Source organism: Pterocles gutturalis, unplaced genomic scaffold (assembly GCF_000699245.1).
Source record: "Pterocles gutturalis isolate BGI_N339 unplaced genomic scaffold, ASM69924v1 scaffold15621, whole genome shotgun sequence".
In the NCBI taxonomy this organism is placed as follows: domain Eukaryota; kingdom Metazoa; phylum Chordata; class Aves; order Pterocliformes; family Pteroclidae; genus Pterocles; species Pterocles gutturalis.
In genome coordinates, this window is record NW_010105832.1 from 78,013 (window position 1) to 105,691 (window position 27,679).

At 37.9% G+C, this 27,679-nt stretch overlaps 1 protein-coding gene across 1 annotated transcript in view; it reads right to left on the reverse strand.

Moving 5' to 3' along the window:
* VWA8 (von Willebrand factor A domain containing 8) overlaps positions 1-27,679 on the reverse strand; it is a gene marked incomplete at both ends in the record, with an annotated part of 133,752 nt that overhangs the window by 75,536 nt on the left and 30,537 nt on the right. The window contains 3 exons of the mRNA XM_010087550.1: positions 11,735-11,811; positions 23,658-23,729; positions 27,210-27,316. Coding sequence (XP_010085852.1) covers positions 11,735-11,811; positions 23,658-23,729; positions 27,210-27,316 — 256 coding nt within the window. The remainder of the gene's footprint in view (positions 1-11,734; positions 11,812-23,657; positions 23,730-27,209; positions 27,317-27,679) is intronic.

Below are 27,679 nucleotides of genomic sequence, written 5' to 3' on the forward strand. Positions count from 1 at the left end.
TTTGAAACTGCTGTCAGCAGGATTTCTGTCCCTAATAATTAATAATTTCTTGTTTAGCTTTAAATTCATGATTGTTTTATCCCAGTGTTTCCCATGCACAGGAATAAAGCATAAGGCAAGAAAAGAGATTTTTAATACTTAGCTACTTCATCTGAACTTTAATATCGGAGGGTTGTATTAAAGGTTACAAAGCTGGACAACCTCCACTTCATTTAGCCCTGTCAACCGAGGCCTCTCATAAGCAGTAACACTCCCCAAAATAATATATTCATATTGTATTCACACGTAGCACATGACTTTTTTAAACCACTAAAATAAGCAGCAGCATTAATCTATTATCTTAGAAATCCTACCATGGACATAAAAACAAAGCTTCTATTATCATCCTGTTTGTCTACCCATCTCTACTTTGGGGAGAGAAATCAATAATGGATCCAAAAGTAATAAGCCAGTGACTTTTGTGTCTTGAACACAGATTATTTAGGGACTAAATTTTCAGACCATATGGATCAGCCTATTTCCATTAGTAGTTACCATTTCTGGTTCAAGCCTATACACTTGCAGATGTCTAAGAATTTTTAAATGTATAAAACAAACCCTGAAGCATATGAAGGCACAGTCCCAGGTTACTAATTAGTCAGAAATAATTACTGGAAAAAAGTTTTAAGGAATTAATCCAAGGAGAAAAGGGAAAGGATTTGTCAAACCTGACCTGTGATCTCTTCAAAGTAATACAAAGGTGAGAAAATGGGAGGATCTAAGGAAAGCATAGGCCAAGAATAAGGTAAAGGAACATGGAGCATTACAGAGTGCTTTTTGGATCATAAATTTGCACTTAGCAGCCAATGCATGAAAAAAATAAAGTGAACAGAACATGGCAGGAAAGGAAGATCTCTAGTGGTGGCATGGATGGACACAGGTGGCAACAGAAGAAAAGACACAAACGTCAAATGGTGTTTTACCCTAACAGAAAATAGTGTATTTTACTTTTGTTGAACGAGTTAATCCTCTGGCTCTGCAGAGATTGCTAACAGCCCTCTGACACGGAATACTGACTTGGGCTTAGTATCACCAGCAGCCCACAGAAATCGTTCGAATGATCTTATTATTCAGAGAAGACAGAATTGACCATGTCTTTGGGGGAAATAAACACTAGAATAGTTTATAGTTTACTTCAGAACTACTACAGAAGTTTCATAAATCAGAAAAAAAATTAGAAGGTATGAAAATGAAAGAACAACTGACCTCTTAAATCTAGCTTCTAACTTTTTTTTCTTATTTTATCTGTGGTTCCCTTCTTTCTTCTACTTTGCTGTTATTCAACCCTAAGATTTTAAGGAAACATTTCAGGGGATTTGCAATGTATTATAGAAGCTAAATATATAGCCAAATATTAATGCCATTGGCTTGATGGCATAAGTGAATGCAAAACTCCTGTATTTACTTAGGATATTACATTCAGCCATGCATATAAGAATGATTTTGCCAGTGTTAGTACAGATAAATGTTATTTTACTTTCAGAATCATTAGCTATGCAATTACACATCATAATGTCTGCTCTTCAGAAACCTAACAGGACCTAAACAGAGTAAAGAATGGCTAAAAATAATTTGTCTCTGCAGGGTCTTTTTCTTCTTAAATTTCCACTTTGTAATGGACACTGAAATACAAAATAATAATAATATGCTAAGTCTGAAATATTTCTGAACAATACAGTATGAAGATGTTTCTAAATGTAAAATATGTCTGGCACTCAAAACATTAGACTGTAGAATTTCACTTTCACAGGAAAGGAACTAAAAACTGTCATTCACATTCACTTATTAATATTAGCACCTTAATATTAACTAGGCTCTAACAAAGATATGAATATCAAAACCTCCTAATATCATCACATTTGGCACCCAAGATGAAAATAGTTCTGACACAAAGAAGCAAGACTGTGGGAATGCCAAAGTGAGTGAGAAAAGCTGTCTGATGTACTGTCATCCTACTCAACTGAACTGATTTGTCTTCTCCTGACTGTAAAAGAAAAATATGAAAAGCTTACTAATGTCTTTCCTAAGAATGTATTTTTATTTTTATCAAGCAAGCCATCCTCACAAGCTCTCCACTAAAGAAAAAAAAAAAATCTGCTGCTGAAACTTGGCAACTCTTCTGACAGTACCACTCAATTCACAGCAGGACTTGAGAATTTTTTTGATTTTTTTTTTTTGTTTATTAGGTCACATCACTGTCTTTTATTTATTTGTTGCTACTGGTGCATTATTTACCCTAAAGGCAGCTTCCTCTGAGGTCTATAGGCTTACTCAAACATACTAGTCTGTGACAGTTACAATTTCTTTGACAGCAATGCCTTCCTTCCAGTGAAGAATTATGAGATGCGGCAGGACAAATTTCCAACAACCACAGAGACTGTTCAGTCCATTTTGTTCCTGTCAATTTTCAAGAGTTACCCAAATTCTATTAAATAATTGATTTGTAAAAATTACTCCAAAAAGAGAGGAGAGGAAGTGCACTTGACAGCTATTTTATTGTTTAGAATAGAATTCTCCTCTAAACGAACCCAAAGAGTTCAGCATTTCTTATTCCATTCATGACAGACAGAAACTTTCTCCCAGGCTCTTTTCAAATGAAAATTGGGAGTTGTTTGGAAGAGCTGAATACCTTTATTGATAGACCTTGAAACAGGGCAGGATGGGAGGCAATGATGGAAAGAAACTAAATCTCCAAGCATTCTAGATGTCCTGTGGTGAGACACAGGAGCTGAAACAATCTAGGAGGAAAAATTAAGGAACAAAGGAGCATGATGTTCCTCTTCTCCTGAAATTTGTGTTAGTTCATCCAGAGTACTACCTGGCTGAAAGATCTTTCTTTAGAGAAATTAAAACGATACATGAAATTCTTAATCACAAATGTTAATGTTGTCTATATGACACACCCGCAAATATTCATTTTATGTTTTGACACCTGTCCTCCCCAGAACACTGAGGTGTAGACATCAAAACAGAATTTGATCCATTTTATAATCTACTCATTGCAATCTAACTTAAGAAAAGGAAAAGACATTACAATGCTTTATTTTAAGACTTAAGTCTCCAAGAAGGCTTATGTTCAAATAGAGCACACAGCATCAGGACCTCAGTTAACATTACAAACATTCATGTTCACTGGAATTACTCCACCTTGACAAGTGCTGAAGAATACTGTCCTGGCTTGTGTATGTGCTTATACTGAAGCTGAAAGGGTAAGAGAATATCTATGGAAGACAATCTTGTGTTTTAAGGGCTGGTGCTCACGGTAACACCCTTAGATAAAACAGCTTCAGGTTTGTCCTTCCTCTTATTCTCTAAATTGAACTTTATGGTAGTTGAAAGGAAAAATCAGAGATACAGAATATATGCTCTAATTGTTGTTCTTCACCTCTGTGAGATATCTAGCTAAACACCTATGTACATAGATCTTCTCAATTACATTCAAATCAGACATGAATATACCCATCTGCTGTGACCTCATTTTAACAGTATTTGAAAAATAATTGGGCCAAGGGCCATTCGAAGCTGTTAATTGGTTAGCTAATCCACTCATGGATTATCCTGATGGCAATCTTAACACAAAGAAAGAATATGTACGACTTTGACATTTACAAATTCATTTTATTATCCAACCTATCATACATCTATTGCATTGCATGATCTGACCTCTATGTTCAGGAAATTCTGAAATATCTGAAAGCCAACCAGCTGTCTCATTTCTTTGTTAAAACGACACTGTAATGCCTTTCTGACTTACCTGTATGCACTGATAATTAAAACCTAATTTTTTTCTGCTAGGCCATTATAGCTACTAAGCAGGACATATATTTGTTTAAAATCCAAAAAATTATTTGAAATATGAAGGTACTCATTACTCAGTATGACTGTGGGTGGCAGAACAAAGGCCAAAGGGAATTATAAGTTTAATTCAGATTATATGCTTATATCAAGTTACAGAATTACTTATACATGATGCACCTTTCAAAATGAGATGCAATGTTTTCATGTAATTTGTTATAACAGCATAAGAAATTCACTCACTCTACTTGTAAAATCCATAAATAAAGAAACAAGACACCCTACAGCCCCCTTTATTACGTACAAGAATACATTTCACTGAGTAAACAGCAAGAAACTATTACTTCAGCTTTATAGGAAAATGAAACAACAGGGTCTTCTAACCTAAGCTATGTCTCCATAACAGCCACACAGCAGGATACTCAAGCTGAATTCAATTCCTACGAAAAGATAAACGAAGTAGCTCTCTAACACCTGGAATCTGACAATAGCAGAGCTAGTTCGACATCTTATAAAAAGCTAACATTGGAAATAAAGACCATTAGCCTGCATGAACTCTCGGAAACTTTGCATTGCAACTCTGTATTGATTGAAAATGTATTTAAGAAAAAGGGAAAAAACAACAACAAGAGTAAAAAACCATAAGAGACCTATTATATGCTAGCCAACATTCTGTGCTTTACAACATAAAACTTCATAACAAAAATATGTCTTCTTCTTATTACTGTGTTCCACATTAAAAGATAATATTCTAGACACATGCACTCATGACTCAAAACCATCAGGAAATTCTACCTAGCCTCTTTTTTTGTGTGTGTGTGGCTGCTAGCATACAAATACTCAACACACAATCTTCACTGAGTTCAACGGATTCCTCTAACAAACCAGTGCACCTAAAGAGCACTTGGTTCAACAACAGTCTGCTAGAGAGAAAATGCTTTTCTGGGTTGTTCACTGTTAAAAACAGATCTGCAGAGCTATATCACCATTTAAATTGTTTTACATGGTCTTATATTCTTTCAAGAGAAGACAACCAAATGGAATTCGGAGAACAGGTACACCGTAATTCTACAGTATCAGGTGTTCATCTGAGTCTTGGGCAAAGGAATTTATTTCTTCTGAAACAACTTTTTAAATTAGAATTTAAAAAATCTGGAGTCAATAAAGCTGAAAGGGTAGTTTTAAATTATGTCAATAGGGGAAACAGGTAACTAGATTTTATACTGATTACGTGTGCTGAAAAGGAGGGAAAGAAAATTAACATCTAAAGATCAATGAACAGTCTGTGGTAAGTATTGCTTGTAGGGACACAATAAGCTCATTTTCATACCCTAAACCTCTCCATTAATTTGACTGTTAAAGGTTACAGCAAAATTATGTTTATTTTGAAAAGGATAACATATGTAAACTCAGTTAATTTTTGGAAGAAAAGATCATCAGATTGCTGCAATTTATTAGGGAACTAGAAAAGGCACAACATAAAATGTAGTAGATTTTTAAAATGAACCCTCTATCACACTTTCCAACCATCAGTCACAAGAACAAACACAGTAACTTTGACAGGAAGATGCAATACCATTGGTAAATTCTTTAAAATGAAATGTAACATTAAGAAGAACAGAACAAGGTAGTACAATATCTTCTAAAATAATTGTAAGATTATCAGAAAACAAATAGAATTTGTGTAATAGTATTCTGCTTGTATTCTCTTTTTGGAAAATAAACTGTCTAGTTTACCAGAAGAATATTTTCTTGATAAACCAAAAGAGAACACTTGAACCAAACTAATTGTTTCATGTCTTCTGCAGATTCACTGAAGCTCCAAGCAGCAGACAATCCATTCGTAAGCTATGAATAAATTTTTTATGTAGATTACACTGCAGTCTAGTCATCAAAAGCTGCTATTTCTGTAAGAGACGTTGACGTTCTTGCACAACTAAATAACTGCAGATCTACATACTGAAGATGTCAGAGTTGAGGGGGACAAGTTTTACTTATCATTACTTCAGTGGCCTTATCTCCAGTAGGGGCCAGGATCCGGTTCTCCCACTAGCTGAGAGTAACGAAGTTCCCATCACAATGGGAAGGTTCAGTACTTGCCATTCTGGAACATTTCGAATTGTCCAAAGGAACACCTGTGATAGATACTCTGAAGAGGAGATGGTGGGCTGCATTTTTGGCATTTCTTACGGCTGAGACAGCATGAAGCCAGAAAACATCTCAAAGAAATTTCTGCTTAACAACTGCTCGTTATTAACACTCATATCCTAACAATAAATACACGTTCTAGAAGTTATCAAACTTAACCTCATTACAGAAAACATTCTTATTTTTCTTATTCTGATAACAATCATGAGTTTGAAGCCATTTCTTAATTCCCTCAACTTTATCTACTGTTCCATACATACACATTTAGGTGTCACCCATGGGCTTCCCACAGGGAACAACCAGTGCTGCATTACCTAACTTTATGAAGATAAGATAAACTAATTTTTAACTTTTTTTAGGATTTTTTTTTCTACTGAGCAATTTTGATTTAGCAAGACATGTTACTACAACACACCCAGAATAAGAGCCAGCTGGGGTCATCCAGGCACTACCTTGCAGAAATTGTTGGTAAATCACAGAATCACAGAGTGGTTGAGGTTGGAAGGGGTCTCTGAAGGTCATCTGGTTCAACTTCCCTGCTCAAGCAGGGCCACCTAGAGCCAAGGTGCCCAGAACTGTGTCCAGACAGCTTTTGAATACCTCAAAAATCAAGGAGTGTCATGTATACCAAACCTTACAAAGAAGATATTGACACAGAAAACGAAAATTGTGCCTTCCTGAATCAAGCAAATGTGCTGCTTGGAACACAGACATTCTTTCCACAATTAATTTTTCTAAAAGGGACTACCAAGACAGAGAGGCTATCAGAGCAATTAGAATAACTCATGATGGCAGATAATAATTTCAGAGGATTCCTGTTGCCAGTTGCTCTTTTTGGCTACAAGACTTGAAGCCAGTCCAGCCCCAGCAGAACAGAGGTGGCAGCTTTAACAGGTCTTAAGTTGACACTATGTGTTTTCCACAGTACTTTTCCAGTTCTCTTTAGCTGCCTGAATCGAGATTTCAGATTAAAATAAATTACATGTAAATTATTTTTTCCTTTTTTTAAGCTCATGTATCAAAGACTAGAAGTGTATTTTAATGAAAGCTGCAATCAGATAATACCACGACTTCAAAAACTTGATGTATATGTTAATCCAAATGCCTTTAGCATGTAAAACCTAGCACTCCATCTATACTAGCAAAAACTAATATAAAAAGTAGGTCACTGAATTTTACATCTCCCTAGTCAGAACCTAAGCTTTTAGGAAACTTCTATTAGAAGTCTCTCCATTAAAAAAAAAAAAAAAAAAAAAGAAAAAAAAAGAAAAAAAAAAAACAAAACCAAAAAGGAGACATAAATCAAGCTTACATTGTAAACAAAAGGATAAATACTGTAGTTCTGTAATCTAGTCTACACTAAAATAGTGACTTCAAAGTGGAGAAATAATTGTCATTAAAATTTAAAAAGCAGCTTGACAGTACGACTTAATTCCAAATAGACGCAAACCTAAATGTTTAACTGACAGGTAAAGGGCATTTTACTCCAGTTAAACCATTCTTTGTGTGCAATTAGTTACTAATTTGATGATAAGAGAAGTAAAATTAATCTTTTTTTCTTTGATCACATCACAGGAGCCAGACGTTTTAAAGTCCATGATACTTTCTTCTGATGTTTTTATGCAGGAGAGCCAGGAGCTTACATTTTTATATTTATCTATACACTCTCATCAGTGCTAAGAAGGATTTTATAGTCTTAACAGGGCACATGTTCTTGCCTGAGTCTTCTCTAAAGCTTTAATTTTTTTTTTCTTTTTCTGGAATCCACTTGGTCCAAGAGACTTCGTAATTTAAAGCAATCTATTATCAGTTTCCAAGAAGATCGCTGTCCTGATTCAGTGAAGTCTGTTTTACAGATCACAGTTTAGTCTACCAAATTTGGCTTCAAATTTCTGTGTAGAACCACTGGTGACTTCTTTCCACATAACTCACATAAGAGATAGCAAAAGTAGTAACAGCAAGAATAAAACAAAATTATGAGGCTTTCCAGGGTTCATGCATTTAGGAGCAACACAAATACTTGACTCTTACATTTATCTGGAGGACATCAAAGTTTCTAAAAAAGTCACCCAGTATGTGTTTAATTTCTATACAGATCTCTTATTGGTCTGCAATGGTACAGGCCTCATAGATTTTCGTCTTTCTAGCAGCATCATGAATGCACGCTCAAGGTGAAAGCAATAAAACCCTAAAGTTTAATATTAGGCAAGACAACACTGTTGTATATTCTGTAATGTGCAGTAGGTTTCCTGGGTGCACAAAATTGAGACAGCCATCCCTGAGGGGTAAACAAAATTTAGGATTTCTCTGCTGAAGATTATTCTTGTAAGAAAGGAGTTACTGGGAAACCCAAGCAGGTGAAAGTTCTTCCTTCAACATGGAAAGGGAGACAGATGCTTCATAAAGTGCAGTCCTAGACAGAGCCTGTGCAAAGCCTACCCCAAATTACCCATTTCAGAAAGAGTCCTACAACCCCACAATTTATGTGACGTGAAAGTTAGCCAACTCTTCATCAACTCTTACCATAAAAGCATGGAAGAGGAAGTAGTGAACTTTTTGAATAATGTATAAGCAAACATTTTTCTTAAATGCTTTCCTTATTAAATCTAATCACAGCTTTCTTCCAGTTAAGATTTTCAGTTCTATAGTCCCAAAATGGTTTATAAGACTTAAAATTTCAAGAAAATAAAACCTCTCAACAAGGTGCTGTGAGAAAGGATAAGAATAAGGATTTATAACCTCCACAGGCAATCTAAACCTTAAGGTCAGGCTGACCCTTCCATGTGAATCAGTGGTAAAGCAAGTAAATACAGATGTCAGAAAGGATGTTTAACGAAAAGCATTCTCTTTTTTTTCCTGTCTTCTGTCTCATCATCTTGAAGTGTAAAACATAAAATGCAAGACTTTAAAATTAGTCCTGGTAATAGCTCATTGTCTTTAAGGCAAATATTCCCTGCTTGAATGTCACTGAATATATGTAGTGTTAGATCAGCAGAACTCCTTTTACTATTTCATCAAGACAGTAAAAAAAACCAAACCAACCAACCAACCAAAAAACAAACCCCCACCACCTCAACCAACACCAAAACAGACTTAAGAGCATTTGTAGTTCTTTTATGTTCCTGTTTCTTGGGAAAGGGGGTGAGGTATTCTACAAAAGACATCTATATCAGTTACATTGCATAACAAAATGTACTACACTATATCACGGTGTATTTCCCCCTTACTTACCTCACAAGTTGTTGAAAGCATACATTTCTGGAATCTTAATGATTTTGGTACTTCAATATAATTTAAAAAAAACTGTTTTCGAAAAGTGGCAATTAGATTAATAAATCAGAATCCTTCTGAAATTCAGTCTAATTATTTTGCCTATTATTTATTCACTACTTTTATTTATTACATAACACTACAATTTAATAAAGATTTTAAAGCTCTTCTGACAGTTTTCTCCACTCCAGTAGTTTCTTCTCCAGCTACATCTTAACTATAGCCACTACCAAGGACATTTTATAGCTAACGATATATCTCTCTCCTCCAGAATGGATACTACCCAATTGCAACACCCATTCAGTATTGGCATTATTATTATACATACATGTACATTACTTGTTTTATAGCAAATTATACTAAATGAAAGTTGATATGGGCAAGTTCAAGAACTCATGTCATTGTCAGTCATTTTCTTGCAGATTCACTACCTCACTAGAAACTCAGAGCCTCAGGATATGCAGCTGACATGTGCTCACTCATTTCCAGAGAGACTGCAACCCGAATTCCATCTGTCAGACACATTTCTGAAAGGGCAGGGAATGTCCACCTTCATCTGACACTGAATCGTCTCCACATTTTTCATGAAGAAAGCATTAATATTATTCCTTTCCCTTAAAAGGTAATCAACTAAAATGCATGCTTTCCATGTTCAATTTCTTGAGATCTGTAATTCAGGTGTATGAAGACCATTAAAAGTATAACATTTAGAAATACTTTCCTGTCGGCATGCTTAACAGTATTCATGGGAGCTAGCTAGGAAATCTGCAAAAACACCCAGGGTTATAAAAGATGAAGTGAACATTGTAGCATATTTTCTAATAAAATATATCTATGCCATAAGCTACTGATTGCATTTCTCCCCATAAAATATCTAAAAGCTTAGTAGTGAACTGGTTTGTGTTTTTTTGTAAACTTGCTCTTATTTTGTTTTGCAATCCAAAAGTGTACACTAACAATATCGGAATCCTTGTTTAAATGCCCTATGAAGTTTACTAAGGTATTATATAGACTAGTTCTTCACAAAGTATTTCAAAATGGTACCCTGGAAATAAAAATTTCTGATTTTTCTACATTCAGGAATTATTTTTGTAGAACTGCATAGAACTGCTCATCATTTTCTACTTCAGTCTATCTCTAAAACACCGTAACCATAACCAGTACTTTAGAGTCTACAGAAGTTTGTCTTGACTAGACAAAAAAGGCACATTTTTTTGGGGGGGGGCAATGCATCAACTAGCATGTTGTAACTGATACATTCTACAGCCTCCATCATCACCCCAAACATCAGGCTTATACAACATTCTCCTGAACTACCTGAATTTATCTTAAAGTACTGTTCTGCTTGACAACACTTAACTGGAAAACAATTTTTCAAAGAGACACACGCACACAATTATTTTGTGAAATAATTTGGATTTGCAAAAATTACAGCGTATTTTAACCAGAGGGTGCTGGTGGCTGCCCCAAGCAGAGAAGATGGCAGGAAAGTTAACACAAAGTAGCAAGTCACAAAAGCAGTATTTTGCAAAGAAGTGATGGAAGTCTAGCAGAGGTAGTATAAAAGAAAACAGCAATAGAAAAGTGTTGAGATAGAGCTATCCAAGCATCAGGAATACAAGGACAAGACATTTGAAGATAAAAAGCTGAGGAAGAAAGTGAGAGACAAAGTGTTACAGAGACTGTGTTGTTAAAGGGCAAAGTATCAAAAAAGTATGTTCATTAGCACTATTTAAAACACAGTGATTATGAAAAGAGACAGGGTGCTGAAGCCAGGAAGTTGAAGACAGAGAGGTAAAGATTAGGAGTGAAGCTGAAAAAGGATGCATTTCAACTAAAACTGAGTCTTCTAGACACATTCAGTCTTTATTTCAATGCAGTGATTTAAAGTTAATGTTATAGAAAGCAGGCAGATCAAGTGGTATTATTTCAGCTTTTGAATTGTTTTCAACTGGTTTGTTTTCTTGAAGTGCATTTTTTAGCATGCATATGAAAAAATAAATTTCTAATCCAAATGTTTATGGGTGAGAAAGAAATACATTGGCTTAGCTGGAGTGCCAAAGGAAAAACACAAAAAGCCTTTACTATGTAAAATGTTTCTTGTCTCATGAGTGATATATTCAAACAAGCACCTTTGAACTTTTTCCCTTACATAGTGCCTCACGCTTAGGGAAATCTCTCCAGAAATTACAGCAAAATATTGCTCTCTTCTTGAGTGTGGTTTAACATCAGTATGCTCTGACTTCTACTTCCTTCTTATATTAAGCAATGTGATTGCATTAGATTCTTGTATCCCCTTCTCAACCCATCAGCTTATTGCCTCTGCCTATAAAACGGACACATTCCTGTGGTCTGTGTGCTACCTACCATAACAGGGTCCTTGTTCAAACAATAAGAATAAATTAAACTTCAGAAACATGAGTATTAAAACATGGGAAATCAGATTATAAACACAAAGGATGGAAACGTAACACATTCTTACCTATGCAGCTGTAAATATTCTCTGGGCCTGTTTAAAAGCTGAAGGAATCTGTCAACAATCTTGTTTTTCCCAACACCCTGCAGTAAATAAATATAATATTAAGACATAATATAGATGTAAACATTTAAGAGTTATAAACAAAGAAAAGATAACTTTCCAAACCTGTTAAAACACTCTCCATATTCCTTTACAGGCACGTACAATCCACATCAAAGAATTCTGAACACAATTGTGCAGAACAATGACAGTAGATTTATTGAGTGAATTGAGTGTTGCTAACACCTCAGTGTGTCCTGTAAAAGCAGTTCAGGAGCTAGAACTTCAGCCCAGGCCTAGCCTGGTCCCATAGAAGGAATCAGCAGAGGGCATGAATTAGGTGTGCTGCTAGAGAACATCCCTGTATTGGGCTTGTGTGGCAGAGTTTTGGTACTGGGAGGGCGACACAGGTGGCTTCTGTGAGAAGGTGCTAGAAGCTTCCTGCGTGTCCAACAGAGCCCATGCCAGACAGCTCCAAGACAGACCTGCCGCTGGCCAATGCTGAGACCATCAGTGATGGTGGGAGCACCCCTGGGATAACATTTAAGAAGGGGGGAAAAAAAAACCCGTGGAATTGCAGCTGGAGAGAGGAGTGAGAAGATGTGAGAGAAAACAACTCTGCAGACACCAGGGTCAGTGAGGAGAGGGGAGGAGTTGCTCCAGGCACCAGAGCAGAGATTCCCCTGCAACCCCTGGTGAGGCAGCTGTGTCCCTGCAGCCCATAAAAGAGAGTAACGTTGGAGCAGAGATACACCCGCAGCCCATGGAGGGCCCTAAGCCACAGCAGGTGGATGCGCATGAAGGAGGCTGTGACCCTGTGGGAAGCCTGTGCTGCAGCAGGCTCCTGGCAGAACCTGTGGCCCTGTGGAGAGATTAGCCCACGCTGGAGCAGGTTTGTTGGCAAGACTTGTGACCCTGTGGGGGACCCTCACTGAAGCAGTCTGTGCCTGAAGTACTGCACCCTATGGAAGGGACCCACGACAGAGCAGTTTGTGAAGAACTGCAGCCTATGGGAAGGACTCATGTTGGAGAAGTTTGTGCAGGGCTGTCTCCCATGGGAGGGACCCCATGCTGGAGCAGGGGAAGAGTGTGAGGAATCCTCCCTCTGTGGAGGAAGAAGCGGCAGAGACAATGTGGATGAAGTGACCACAACCCCCATTCCCCGTCCTCCTGCGCTGCTGGAAGGGAGAAGTTAGAGAAATTGGGAGCAAAGCTTTTGAGCCTAGGAAGAAGGGAGAGGTGAGGTTGGGAGGATGGTGTTTTAAATCTTATGTGTTTTATTTCTCATTATCCTACTCTGATTTGATTCTTAATAAATTAAATATTTGACAAGTTGTGGAAGTCTGGTGAAGCTCCCGGTGACTGTAAAAGTGTAAACATAGACTCCATTTGTAAAAAGGGAAATTGGGATTGCCTCGAACCATATATAGGACCTTGCACTTGGCCTTGCTGATCTTCATGAGGTTCACACGGGCCCAGCTCTCAATCCTGTCAAGGTCCCTCTGGATGGCATCCCTTCCCTCCAGCGTGTCGACCGCACCTCACAGGAAGACCCAGAGAACTACAGGCCAGTTAGTCTCACCTCTGTGCCTGGCAAGATCATGGAGCAGATCCTCCTGGAAACTATACTAAGGCACATGGAAAATAAGGATGTGATTGGTGACAGCTACCATGGCTTCACTAAGGGCAAATCATGACAGACAATTTTGGTGGCCTTCTACAAAGGGATTACAGCGTTGGCGGATAAGGGAAGAACAACTGATGTCATCTACCTGGACTTCTACAAAACATTTGACACCGTCCCACATGACATCCTTGTCTCTAAACTGGAGAGACATGAATTTGACAGAAGGAACCAGCTGCATGGTTGCACTCAAAAGAGTTGTGGTCAATGGTTCAATTTCCAAATGGAGACTAGTGACAGGTGGTGTTCTGCAGGGGTCGGTATTGGAACCGGCATTGTTTAACATCTTTGTCGGAAACATGGACAGCAGGATTGAGTGCACCTTCAGCAAGTTTGCCAACAGCACCAAGCTGTGTGTTGCGGTCAACATGCTGGAGAGAAGGGATGCCATCCAGAGGGACCTTGATGGGCTTGAGAACTGGGCCCATGCCAACCTCAGCAAGTTCAACAAGGCCAAGTGCAAGGTCCTACACATGGGTCAAGGCAATCCCAAGCACAAATACAGGCTGGGCGGAGAGTGGCTAGAGAGCAGCTCTGAGGAGAAGGACTTGGGGGTGTTGATTCATGAGTAGCTGAACATGGCCCAGCTTTCAGCCCAGAAAGACAACCATGTCCTGGGCTGCATCAAAAGAATTGAGACCAGCAGGTCAAGGGAGGTGATTCTCCCCCTCTGCTCTCATGAGACCCCACCCAGAGTACTACATCCAGCTCTGGGGTTCCAACATAAGAAGGACATCGACCTGTTGGAGTGAGTCAAGAGGAGGGCCACAAAGATGATCAGAGGGCTGGAGCACCTCCCATATGAGGACAGGCTGAAAGAGCTGGGACTGTTCAGCCTGGAGAAGAGAAAGCTCCAGGGAGACCTTATAGCAGCCCTCCAGTACTTTAAAGAGGGCCTACAGGAGAGATGGGAAGGCACTCTTGATCAGGGAGTGTAGCGATAGGAAGAGGGGTAACAGTTTTAAACTGAAAGAGGGTAGATTTAGATTAGATATTAGGAAGACATTTTTTACTGTAAGGGTGGTGAGAAACTGGAGAGAAGTTTCCCAGAGAAGTTGTGGATATCCCATTCCTGGAGGCGTTCAAGGCCAGGCTGGATGGGGCTTCGAGCAACCGGATCTAGTGGAAGGTGTCTGTGCCCATGCCAGGGAGGTTGGAACTATATGATCTTAGGTCCCTTCTAACCCAAACCATTCTATGCTTCTATGAAATTAATTTTTTCCCAAAGCTGAGTTTGTTTTTCTCATGATGGTAGCTGGTGAGCGATCTCTTCCTGTCCCTGTCTCGACCCACAAGCTTTTCATCATATCTTCTCCCCTGTGTCCAGCTGAGGAGGGGGAGTGATAGAGCAGCTTCGGTGGGCACCTAGCATCCAGCCAAGGTCAACTCACCACAGTCCTCCACTTTAGTCTCATCCTAAGAGAACCCAGGTCATATGTCCCTTGACATGTAACAAATGCAGTGAGGAGATTCCCCTCAAAAGTACATTCCTGATTGAGCCAGGATCAGTTGCAAAGAAAGATGCCAGTTCAGCTGCAGAAATTCTTATCCCTCCTGCAAGGATGCGGCTGCAGACTTGGCAGCTCAGAATGACAGTGAGATTGCCAAGGGTTGCAAAGCAAAAAGAAGAATTACTAGAAAGAGAATTTCAATTGTAACCCAGACAAAAGCTGTTTGACAAGACATTGTCCCTCTGCTGAGATTTTCACTGACTGCATGAATGCTTCTAGTAGTCCACACAAGTGTAAAGTAAAGTAGATAAATATAACCCACAGAATGATTAAAGAGATTAGATTAAACTAACTTGAGATCTGCTAATCTGTTTCACTTGGCATTGAAACAGAATAGGAGTATTCAGAGCTGCAAGTTATGACACTTATGACTAAGTTCTAGCTGAAAGATGGCAACTGCGAGCTGCAGAACTTCAAACTGTTTAAGCTTCACAAAATGGGACCACAGTCTCTCATCTGACTACATTTATGAGAACAGAGAATCACGTACATATGTGTAGTAGTTGAAACCTCAGAAGGAGAGTTCTCACCACAAGAGTGGAGGAAAAAGTACCACAGAGCTGACAAAAAGAGAACTACCTAGATTCTACTGTGGACTCAACTCCAACACAGAAAAGCCAACTGCACTTAGTGCTCTGCCACACACCTCCTCATGAACCTTCTTCCATCTGATTCTTCAAAAGAATCTACAGCTTTACACAGAGCTGTAGTAAGAAGCTGCAACACACTTACTATCTATCACCAGTCATTCCTGAAAATTGTCACTGGAAACACAGTTCTCCGCTGCTTTGAAACAGCAGATGAAACTGTGCTAACAGATTCTTCCCGGAACTCAAAGAACATACCCATTTGCGGGGAAATATGCAACTTCAGGAATTGCATCAGAAGCATCAAAAGTAACCAGAAACAGGGTAAGAATCCTTTAGCGGTGCACACAGACAGTTTTATTCCCATATGTTTCCTACTACTTGCAGTCAGACACCTAAAATCATAAAAGGGTGAATAAACAGGAGTACTCCTAATGTCAAACACAAAACACCCATGCTGAAAGCAGCTTCCTTTATTTTTCCTAAGAGAACTAAAGATGACTGGGCAGATGTCAGGACACAGTTTTCTGTATGAATCCCAAGGGGACTGCATATCCTTTTCTCTGCAGAGTGGGACTCCAGCCAGCTGTGGCAAGTACAAAGATGAAGAAATAGATTGACATATTGAACCAATGTAAAACATACTTAATATCAAACAAAATGGTTACTGTAATTAAAAAAAAAAAGGCTTTCCTGTGCATTAACAAAAAGCGCATGTGGTTTCTATGTGTACGATAGATTCTCAAAATTATGCCCAAAAAGAATATTTTCCCAACTATTTTCTCCCTCTCCCGTTACAATAGAAAGAGGGCCAAATAGCTGGTTGTGCATATTTCTATCTATGCCGTTATCACCAAGAGTATTAAAAGGAGTGCACCTCACTTTTGAAAGAATGCTCAGGGGACTCAAGCTTGGCAGAGGTCCACCATGGAAGAAGAGAGAGAGCACAGTTACCAAAGTAACACAGTGAAGTCAATGGGAGCTGTGCCATGACCACGTCTCACTCTTTCTTCATTTTTATTTGTGCATGTGGCCAGGCTCCCTGCACACCTCCTTTTATTTCATTTTAAGTATACCTCGATTTAAGAATGTGATATTTTTTTTTAAAAGGTGCATGCAGTGTTCCAAAGCCAAAAAGCATTCCCACCAGATTTTAGCTATTATAAACACGTTAACATTGCCCAACTTCTAGACTGAACTTCAGAGAGTACATTATGTGCCTTCATAAAAGCTGTGGTGTACCACATAAAATCCTCGGCTGGCAACAGTAGCTGCAGCAAAGTTCAAGTCAAAGCTTTTTGATTCCGTCCCTCCACATTCCTACTTCATGACAAGTTACCACTTCTCTTTGTCTCAGCTACTCCATTGAGAAGGCACAATATAACAGAAAGGAAGGAACAGACCAAAGCTACTCAGAAGGCTCTTTAGCACCATTAAAACACTGCAAAAAGAGCTTGGATGAATTTGTTCCTTAAGTATTTTTCATTAATCTAAGGCCAAGAAAAGTAGGTTTATTCCAAATTTACCTGACCTTCATGGGATAAAGAATAAACCTGGCAGTCTTCTTCAGGTAAACAAGAAATGTGGAGAATGCTAACTCATTTTGGAAAAACCCTCTCAAATGTGTTACTGGCAGTTCAGAAACAAGAAATGAGAAAAACAGCAGCAAAGTCACCCTCCTTTCCCCTGAGTCTACGCCCACTGCCAAGGATCAAGCTGGATCTTTTGGACATACACATAGCTAGCAGTCAACTATTTCAGTAGAAAGAATGAGAATTACCTTTCATATGAACATTTTAAAACACTGAGTTGAACTTGGACTGGATTCAGAACGTAATCTCATGTAATTTGCAATTATTGCAGCCTAAGGTAACATCCAGAGGACAAACCAGCTCACCATTAGCACTTGCTATATGTTACTTATCTATGCACTACTGCAGTTACTTAATTTAACAGAAATATAAACATATGCTAATTAGAGAGAAAAGAACATCTGTGTTGGTGTTTCAGCTGAACTGAATAAAAATATTTCAGAAAGCAAGTATTAGACAATTTTTATTCCATCAGACATATGGGACAACTGAAATAGAAAAATGGGAAGTAAATATCTGCACTAATGAATACCAAAGAAGAAATCATGCAATTAGAAGGCAAAATAATCCCTTAGTTAAAAATTCTCCTCACTGACACTGTAAACACTTGTTACCAAGGATAAAATGACTTAACCTTCTAGCAGTAACTGCAGTTTCAAACATAAACAAGGTTGTTACAGGTCCCAGGAGGCATTTTGCAATTCAGGATGCAGCTATTACAGTAGTTGGACAAATTTCTCCCCTGCACAGCTCAACTGAAGGCAATAAAGTTATAGTCCAAAAGAACTGGAACCAAGTTTTTGAAATTAATAGTTTGCCTCTTAGAAAAAAAACACTATTGGAAAAAAAAAATCTAAACCATGCTGCCTCATTTTTATTTTCTTTTAAATGATTCACAGTTCATACTGAAGCGGTTGAAGAGGTTGCCATGTTGTGCTCTCCAGTACTGCCCTTCAGCTGAGACACTACAATCACACCTTTTCCATTTCAGCACACAGCCATCCTGCATAGCAGATCACCTGTTCCATTACAAAAGAATGAAACAGATTTTGAAACTGGTGAAAGAAGCAGTTTCTCACTTTTTCACCTTAAGAAATGCTATTTTATAATTACTTCCAAAACTGGGAATTAAGGAATGAAAGACAATCTTGACTTTTTGTTGAATTTCAGTATAGAGAACCCTTATGCCAGAGTTCTCAGTTTGTGACTTCATAGAAAGAATTTTATTGATAGTGTCATTATCACAGAAACTTATGGCTGAACAATGAAAATTAAGAAAATGAAAACACTTTCGCTAATGCACAGTTTCTAACACTGGATCTGGCACTGAACCACCTTCCATGCCCACAGCTTCCTCTCTCTGCCAACAAAAACATCTGAAAGAATGCATGCATTTTGACTGAGGCTGCTCTTTTTACAGCAGAGGATGTATGTCTGATTTAAAAAAAAAAAGTCTACTGTTATCACTGGAGCAAGAAGCAGCACCTATACAGAACTCTCTCAAACACTGGAGGTGTTATTAAGCTCATCACTTGTAGCTTGGAACAAATGTGAATAATGCAGTGTAATAACTGCAGAAGGTGTGCCACCAGCAGACACTAGACATTGCTACCAGAGGACCACTGTAACAGACCCCATCATTGCTGCCTTGCTTGGATGTTAGTAAGAAAGGAAAATAGCTGCAAAAAAGCAGAGGTGATTTAAGTGTTGCTCCAGATGCAATCTATGTAGCATTCACTATTGTGATGAATCTGTGGTTTAGGATGTCATTATTCCATTATGCACCTGGGGCATGCAAAAATTATGGTGACATTAAAGAATAAAATTTCACCATAAGAACACATAAACTTAATTCCCTGACAGAAGTCATGAATTGAATGCTTTGGATACATCTCTGACTACAGGTCTAGATAAGGTTGCAGAGATTACACTTTTTTGCAGAATTAAAGTATAACTTTGAACCCAGAGCCCTGTCAGGCTAAATAAAACCTCCATCCTTCCAGCAAGGTAAGACAATTGTGGTTCTGTGCATCTGTCCTGCTACATAAAACTGCAGTTGTGCTGTTTTAAATAACTCACAACAGATCATGGTAGAAGCATATTTTAAAGATATCTACATACTATATTTCTACTTACAATATTTATAGCTATACCATATTTATACAGTGAATGAAAACAGAGTACCTCTAAGACCAAAATGAACACAAATTGTTTAACTAAATACATCCTGTGTGCTAACTGTGCCCTAAAACCAGAAATGTTCAGGATTCACTGCTATGACAGACCTTTAATTTACAAGATGAGGTCTCTGAACAGCTCATGCTATAAATTTATCGCAACAGAATAATTCCAAATAAAATACTTCAATTTTGTTTAACATGTGGTTAGGTGTTTTAGAACTTCAGGGCTATAAAATAATTCTTCAAAAGTGACAAGGCTGTGAACCTTCTCTCTCCAAAAAGCCTTGAATCCCTAAAAACTATGAATGTTTTATTTAGTATCTTCAAAGACAGCTGTTTGTCAAGACTTCATCTATGACCAATGAAGGTGAAAACATCCATCACCTCTCCTATACAACTTCCAAATGCAACACTTTGGGAAATGTGACATGTGAAATCTAAAATTGTGAGAACAAACAGAACTGTTTCAGCCAGTGCTATTTTTTCAAGTTTTTCTCACATAAACAAATTCTATTCATTAGCACAGTTTCTCTCCTATTTGCCAAAGATAGGAAATTCAAGGAGACAGTAAAAGATACCAAGTAGTGGCCAATCCATGAACTGCACAATGTTCATCCGGAAAACTTTCACAAAAACATAGCCTAAAAATTTTCCTTGGTAGCAAGAACAAACACTACAGTCTGGTTCATGAAGCCTGGGAATCATCGCATAACAAGAGCTATATGTAACAGTTAAATAAACAGTAACTGAAAAGTTTAGAATAAGTAACCCTTACTAAACAGGACTCTTGCTGTTATTTGCCTGTTTCTCTGAGAATAACAAATAGCAGCTTACTCTCAGCCAAGGAAGAAACTGCTTTATAGCTGCTTTGAGAAACTATACATGGTCATAGGTGGTCTCATTCACATTGAGACTCCAGGCTCATTCAGGAAGCAATAACAGAAGCCATATTTAAGGTACTGTCATTTCCTTTAATTAGAAACTACTTCATGGCTGAAAATTCTTATCTGTTCTCTGCCTTGCCCAAGGACCCAAAGAAACCTGCTTGCTTTTACACGAAATTGAAGCACATTTCAGTTAGCATCCAAAATAAATCAACAACCAATATAAAAAAAAAAATTTAGACAAAGCCCTATATCACAGAATACATTTACACTGTGAAATCCCAGGACATATAAGCATCAGGGAATATACATGAATGAAGTGGGTTATAAGTAGTTCACTTCAGAAGCTGAACATTCCTATAGATATCTGCCAGTGTCTAACAGTTGTCTTCAACATGTCCTTGGTTTCATTAAGAAAGCTAGTTCCTAACATCCACCAAGATAACTTCAGTACTGATTTACTTAATTTCAAATACTAACTGTCAGAGTTCAAATGTTGAAAACATTCTTGGTAAAAGGACTCTCACCAGGCAGCTCTTAATTAAAAACGAATACACAGAGGAGACAACATCTGCAGACTTTGAGATAAAGATAATGGACTTAAGCTAACAGGAATTTGGTGTGTGTACCTGCGTTACGAAAATCAAAGAGACTAAAGAGGAACACTGAATCTGGTCAACTAAGCAAAACCAAATCCAGCCTCTAAACGAAAGACTACAAGTCAAGCCCTGCACATTCAAGCACAGCTGTAAGGAGATAAACCCTTATATAGTCATCACTTTGACGGACCAAATTATGTTCTAAGGCATATCCCAACTCATTTAAATATCTAGGAAATGACACAGTCATTCAAAGGGATGTTAGGCATATATTTTGAAATACACAGGTTCTGAGTATTTGAATTGTTAGTTATTTACACTGAATTTCCTTGATTCACTCATTCACCAACAAGAAGCACAACAGAAAGGAACTCAAAGCAGCACTTCGTATCTCCACACAAAAACATTATCTATTTCTTCCAAATGCAAGCCACAGGTACACACTGAGATACATATCAAGCAATCATAAAACTCTACCTTCTTATTGCAAACTGCACTGTTGAAGTAACTGAACAGCAAAATACTGCATTTTTAATCACTTGCTTTAAAAAAGACAGGATTAAAACTCTAATATTTTCAATGGGAAGGTATCTGCACATATAGCATAAAGCATATTGATGCAATATAGTTGCTTTAAAGTACTTGAACAGGATTAATCACATGTTACAGAAGTTCACAGTAATCTATTTAAGGAATTAGCCAGGTAATTTCTAAATGGTTAGTGACCATCCCTGAGAAAAAAAGGATGACTGGTGTGGTCCTACAAGACTGCAGAATGGAAAATACAGTGCTCAAACTTAAAAACAGTATTTCAAAAAGAAAAGGCCAGTTGGCCTTTTCCTAGTCACACATAAAAAACAGTGGAATAAATTAGTACAGAATAAACCTGGAAGCACTCAGAAAGTATGTTAGCACTTAAAAAACAAAACCCGTAAGTATTACTGATCTGCCAAAGAGAAATCACAGCAAGCCAATCAATTTTCCAATTTAATAGTACAGCTGAGCTGATGTCTAGAATCAAAGCAGTATGTTTCAATACTTCAACCCAGTTAAATGTTCTAATATCGTCTCCAATTAGTTTCATAAGCTTGGAGAAAATGTAGCACACATTAAATTATTACAGATGAGTATACCACTGCTTCGAAAACACTTTACACCCTAAAAATCATACTTGCATAGTTCTCGAAATTTTTTTGCCAGATTGGTTGAACATATGAAGCATGTGTTAGAGCCCTCACTGTACCACCACGTTCTGCAAGCTCTTCCCCTCCACCTGGGTTTTCACTTGCCTGAGCTGAAGGTCAGCTCTGACATGGTGTAGCTGGCTCACTGGGGTCCCCTTTGCCCTCTACAGCTTAGGAGCTCCATTTACACTCGGGTCCTTTCCAGTGTTCCTTCCCAGCCTATAACGTGGCGATGCTGTGCCTGGCTCTGTACGTCGCTGATCCCAGCTTGGACACCTCCTGACTTGACTTCCTAGCTTGACCTCAGACCTGCCTCATCATGGACAGACCTGTCTGGCAGCCGCTGGGCACTTGGCTGACCATGGTTGCTGTCCCCAGATCTGTTCTTCTTGCTTGGACACTGTGGGACTGTGAACCTTGTCACTAGGGACACTGTTCCTGCCTCCATTCCCCTGTGGAGCCCACTCTTGCTATTCCCTGAACAGCAGGTCCTGCAGGCAATCTGTACTACATAACATTTTCAATACTGACTTGGAAGCTGTCATAGAGAGCCCTATTTATGCAACAGAATAAATAGATTTTATTTCATTTATGAAACAGATTCATTTCTATTTATGAATAGATGAAACCCTCTGGAAGAAGCTGGTATCATCCAGCAAAAGACTACAGAGGTTTCAAGTACAAGATCTTAGCAAATTCAAGCTGTTAACAAGGACTCTAAATAGATAAGACTGTATATAACTCTACACTGTAATTTTAATATATGCACATTAATAAAAATTAGCATTTTATAATCCTTGCCATGTAGGTTGGACCATTAGTGTTTTGTGTTAGACCTTTTCCAAAGGTTACTGCAAAATGCAAAGAGAAACATCTGCTAGAAAATTATTGTATCCTTGCTAAGGGAAAGCTAAACTAAAGGGAGACTACTTTACAAGGGAAAAACCAACCTGGTAGCTTGGAAAGTATGATAGAGAAGGTAACAAAAGCTCTCTCTTTTTTTTTTTTTTTTTTTTCAGAGCTAACTGGCAAAGTGCATCATTCTGTTCAAGTCACCTAACAGTTCCAGTAACAGTTTAAGATAGTTCTGAAGAACAAAGAGAAGATCTGTCCATATCTCATCTTGGGGAGCCTATAAACTGTTAGATGGTGTCACAAAGCAGCAACAACCAACTAAAAGCACACAGCAGCCCCCATGATCTCACCATGATCTCCATCAATAAATATACTAGCCCAAGAATAAAGCTAATCTGTATCTCTTTTAGACAAAACAAATATTTCACCATCAATAAATAAGATTCAGGCAATGCTTATGCGTAGACCTCATCTACCACTGGAGATTTTAAAGGAGAGGTTTGATACACAGCCATGAAGAATAACTAAAACCATTAACTGAGGATTTTAATGGTAATGATGTTATATGTAACTATTAATGTTTTGATTCTTACTCTGATAGCAATGTAAAAAAAACATTTAAGGCATTTACATTTTCCACAGACACCATGGACATAAACCCTATGGAAACTAGTAGATAAACAATCAAAAAATGGGTCAAATATCTCAACAGAAATATAATGAATACAATTTCAATGAAGCAAAACAGAGATTAAATTTTATTACTAAATAATAAGTTTGTTCCATGCATTGTAAGAGATGTGTAACTCACCTGATTGCCAACTAGAAGAAGATGTTCTCCCAGCAGAAAGTCCTTTAGCATATCTTCCATTACCATCATGTGCTAGGGAAACAAAACCACAATTCTCACCCCTGTCCTTATACTCAAGTTTATACATTCACTAATGATAGTAGTACAACAGGAACTTAACTTTCAGGATTTGGGGCCAACATTTTTTGAACTTTATACTTACAGCTATTTATTTCATAGCAAGAGTCTCTCAGCCAACAACAGCAAAGGCAATCTATCTGGTGACTAAAACAATGAAGCAAAAATACTAACTCTCCTTATGTTATTTCCTCTGCTCCAACTGATTGTAGGTGTCTGATTTCCCTAAATATATTGGATTCTATGTAATCACTCCTAATGCATTTCCTTTTAGCCTAGTTGAATGCTTGACACTCAGAGTGTAAGAACTTTATTTAAGATGTGTATAACAATTTTCCAGCAATTGTAATGGGAGGAAGCAAAATGTATCCTGGTAGAACTTTACAGAAACCAGAGGTAATAGAAGACAGCTGACACAAATATGTAAATTATACATATTTATTTTATTAAAGACTAAACACCAGGTCTACCTTAATGACAAATACACTTTTCTACTCTAATCAGACTTGATTCTCAAGGAAAACACAGATAGGAAAATGCAACCTCAAGTCTAAAAGTGCTTATTATGTGTCTTATAACTTCTAAATTAGACTGCCTAGTTGAAGCCAAAGTCCTTGACATGTATTTCACATATATCCAATATCATAAAGGGTAACACACACTGTATATCATTTAACCTTATCTTGCTCCTCACAAATAATTTGTGTAAAAGGATTGAAAGGATTTAAGGATAATGTGGCAATGCAGACTACTCACAATAAAGCCGTGTATATTTCTCCACTGTATCTAGTAAAAATAGGTCATCTGTAAGTAGGTCAGACAACCTACTTAGAGAAATGAATGCTTGCCTTTAGATAAACATATGTATTTTTTTCACATTCTCAACTCATCTTTAGTACTTGATTCGGAAAAAAAAAAATCAGTAGCTTGCCTGTAATTTCTGAACCTAGAAATGTTCAGTTTCTAACTGTGAAATATGTTTTAGGTTTTCAAATCTCTCCAGAACAGAGGCTGGGGGTGGGGGAAGAAGCTCTTGTAAACACAGCTCAATACCACAAAATCCTAACCAGGCATGTCAAAAGACTACTGAATACTCAATACATATTTTAAGGAGAGGACTTCAAGGCAAATTACTATATTTTCTGGGTATGCGTATACACTGGAAATTTATAACTGATGAGAATAACTTTGACCAGATATAGCATAAATTCTAGGAAGTCTGTTTCACCACACACTGATTGTATTTTTTATTTTATTGCAAATGCATGAATACTTCCTTTTGATGACCTATTTTTTTTATCCTAAACTGCAGAAATATGTGTACGTTATAGTTCCCCTGCAGAACAGCTTTCCCACAAGAGATACTATGTATTGATACTTCATTTTCTTTTTTTTTTTTTTTTTGCACCAGAACCTAAACCAGCATTGTATTTGGATGCATGCAGACATTTAAGATTAATTATTTATACAAAAGACTTGTAAGTAGACACATCAATATTGTGTCAAATTTATCAATCCATGTTCCCCAAAGCCTGGCCTGGAAGTGGCATTTGGCATATCACCTAAAAATAACTTCCATCCCTGTGCCACTTGTTGTGGACCAACAGTAATGTTCTGCAGCAATGCCAAATTCCACTGGAACATGAAATGTTTCAAGATCAAACAGAGAGAGGCAAAAACTATATATTTCATTACATTGTGCAGCACTGAAAAGGGCTGAGGATATATTTCTTTTTCTGTTTTGGTTTATTTCTGTAGTTTTTAGATACTGGATAGGAAGTATTGCACTAGACTCATAAATAAAATTTGTTCTCCATCAGGTTTTGCTAAACAATCATTACAGCACTTGAATGACCAAACTACAAACGAGCAACACAGAAAACAAGAGTAGAATTCACTTAGAAATGGGAACAGCTATCCTGACTGGTATTTGGTGGTTGTTGCCTTCAGCATTCATAATGCATAGCTAACAGGGGCATATACAGAGCAGTTTGTTCTCCGCAGCATTTTTGATAGACATAAATAAAACAGATGCACAGTATCTGAACACAGGTTGTGTACAGCTTTCTGAAGCTATAAGCAAGAAGTGGAAAAAGCAATGCAGATACAAGTCACAGCAAGACCCAGGTTTTCATTTACACAGACCCAAATTAAGTACTTTACTGAAAGGGCAACACAGTACAAAATCTCACACAACATGTTAGTGGGGAAGATGAAGACTGTCAACTGTTCCCCTTGCACAGCCTGTCATCACCTTCAGTAGGTGATACCCACGTAGCATAGTCTTTCCGTGGAGAAATTGCAAGTGAGGGAGGAAAAAAGAATAAGAAAGGAAAAGTAAGCAAATCCACACAGCACAGGACGAGGGGCAATGGATTTAAACTGGAAGAGGGCAGATGAAGACTAGATATTGGGAAGAAATTCTTTACTGTGAGGGGGGTGAGACACTGGCACAGGTTGCCCAGGGAAGTTGTGGATGCCCCATCCCTGGAGGTGTTCAAGGCCAGGCTGGATGAGGCTTTGAGCAACCTGGTCTAGTGGAGGGTGTCCCTGCCCATGGCAGGGGGGTTGGAACTCAGTGATCTTTAAGGCCCCTTCCAACCCAAACCATTCTATGATTTACACCAGGCTCCTAAAAGAGAAATATTTCATAAGATCAAGGTATCAGTGTTGCCTTTCAGTGGCAAAGTATTCTAACAGTTAAGTCAGAGGGTAATTCTCTTGCTAAGGATACCATTGTCTGACAGTTTTGAGAATTCCACGCTAGATGGAGAAGAAAGGTGCAGTACACCCACCTCTACAAAAGGGCTGGGGGGGAAACAAAAACCAAAAAACCACAGTCACCAAGCCCTTCCCTTTTATCACGTTCACTAATCACTCTTACTCTTCACTAGTACAAACTAATTAACACTAATAACACTAATGATTAATTAATAAGCTACGCTAATTAAAATAAATTATTAATAACCACTTAAGTAATAACCAATTAACTAATTACTCTTCACCTTGCTTTTCAAACATGCAGTGTTCATTCTAATAAAAGGCAGGTACAACTTCATGCAACAAGCCTGTAAAACACGGTCTCTGGGTGGAATCAATAAACCAGCCCTAAGAGTCCAGCAGTAGCAAAAAAACCAAAAACCATTCAGCACAACATTTGATCAAATAACTCTAAATAAAATTCAGTTTCAGTTGCTGTTACCTCATATTTCATGAATGTTCAACAGGATTGTTACAATCTCTTCTAAAAGGGATAGTGAAGACACAACTGAAATGGGCATCAAATCCTGTGAGAAAAATTTTTAGCCTAAAGAAACTACTTCAGAAGTATACCCTTAAAACTTAGTTAGTATATTATTTAATACATATGAGCATGCACATTAGTACACATTTAACAAACTTTTTGTAGTTCAGAAGACAGAGATTTGTACTTACTTGTGCATTTTCATAAAACAAAACGTCGGGCACTTTCATTTTCTCAGTTGAGTTATAAATCGGCATCATCACAGACCCTATCTTCAGAATCCCATTCTTTATTTCACCTAGACGTTTTTCAGGAAACAAGCAAATGCATTACTTACAGTATCCTCTGAGCCGACACGTCATCAATCCCCAAACCTTGCAAGTGACAATGTACAAATTTTAACAAGGCTGTGGGCTGCAGTAAATTATTTCTATCTAGAGAAAGACAATTCTTGAAAGAGCACCTGTTAACAAGATGTTTGTCCTGGTTTTGGCTGGGACAGAGTTAACTTTCTTTGTAGCAGCTAGTGAGAGGCTCTGTTTTGGATTTGTGCTGAGAAGGCTGATAACATACTGATGTTTATAGTTGCTGCCAGGACAGTCAAGGACTTTTCAGCCTCTCTGCTGTGCCAGTGTCTGCAGGTGCAGGAGAAGCTGGGAGG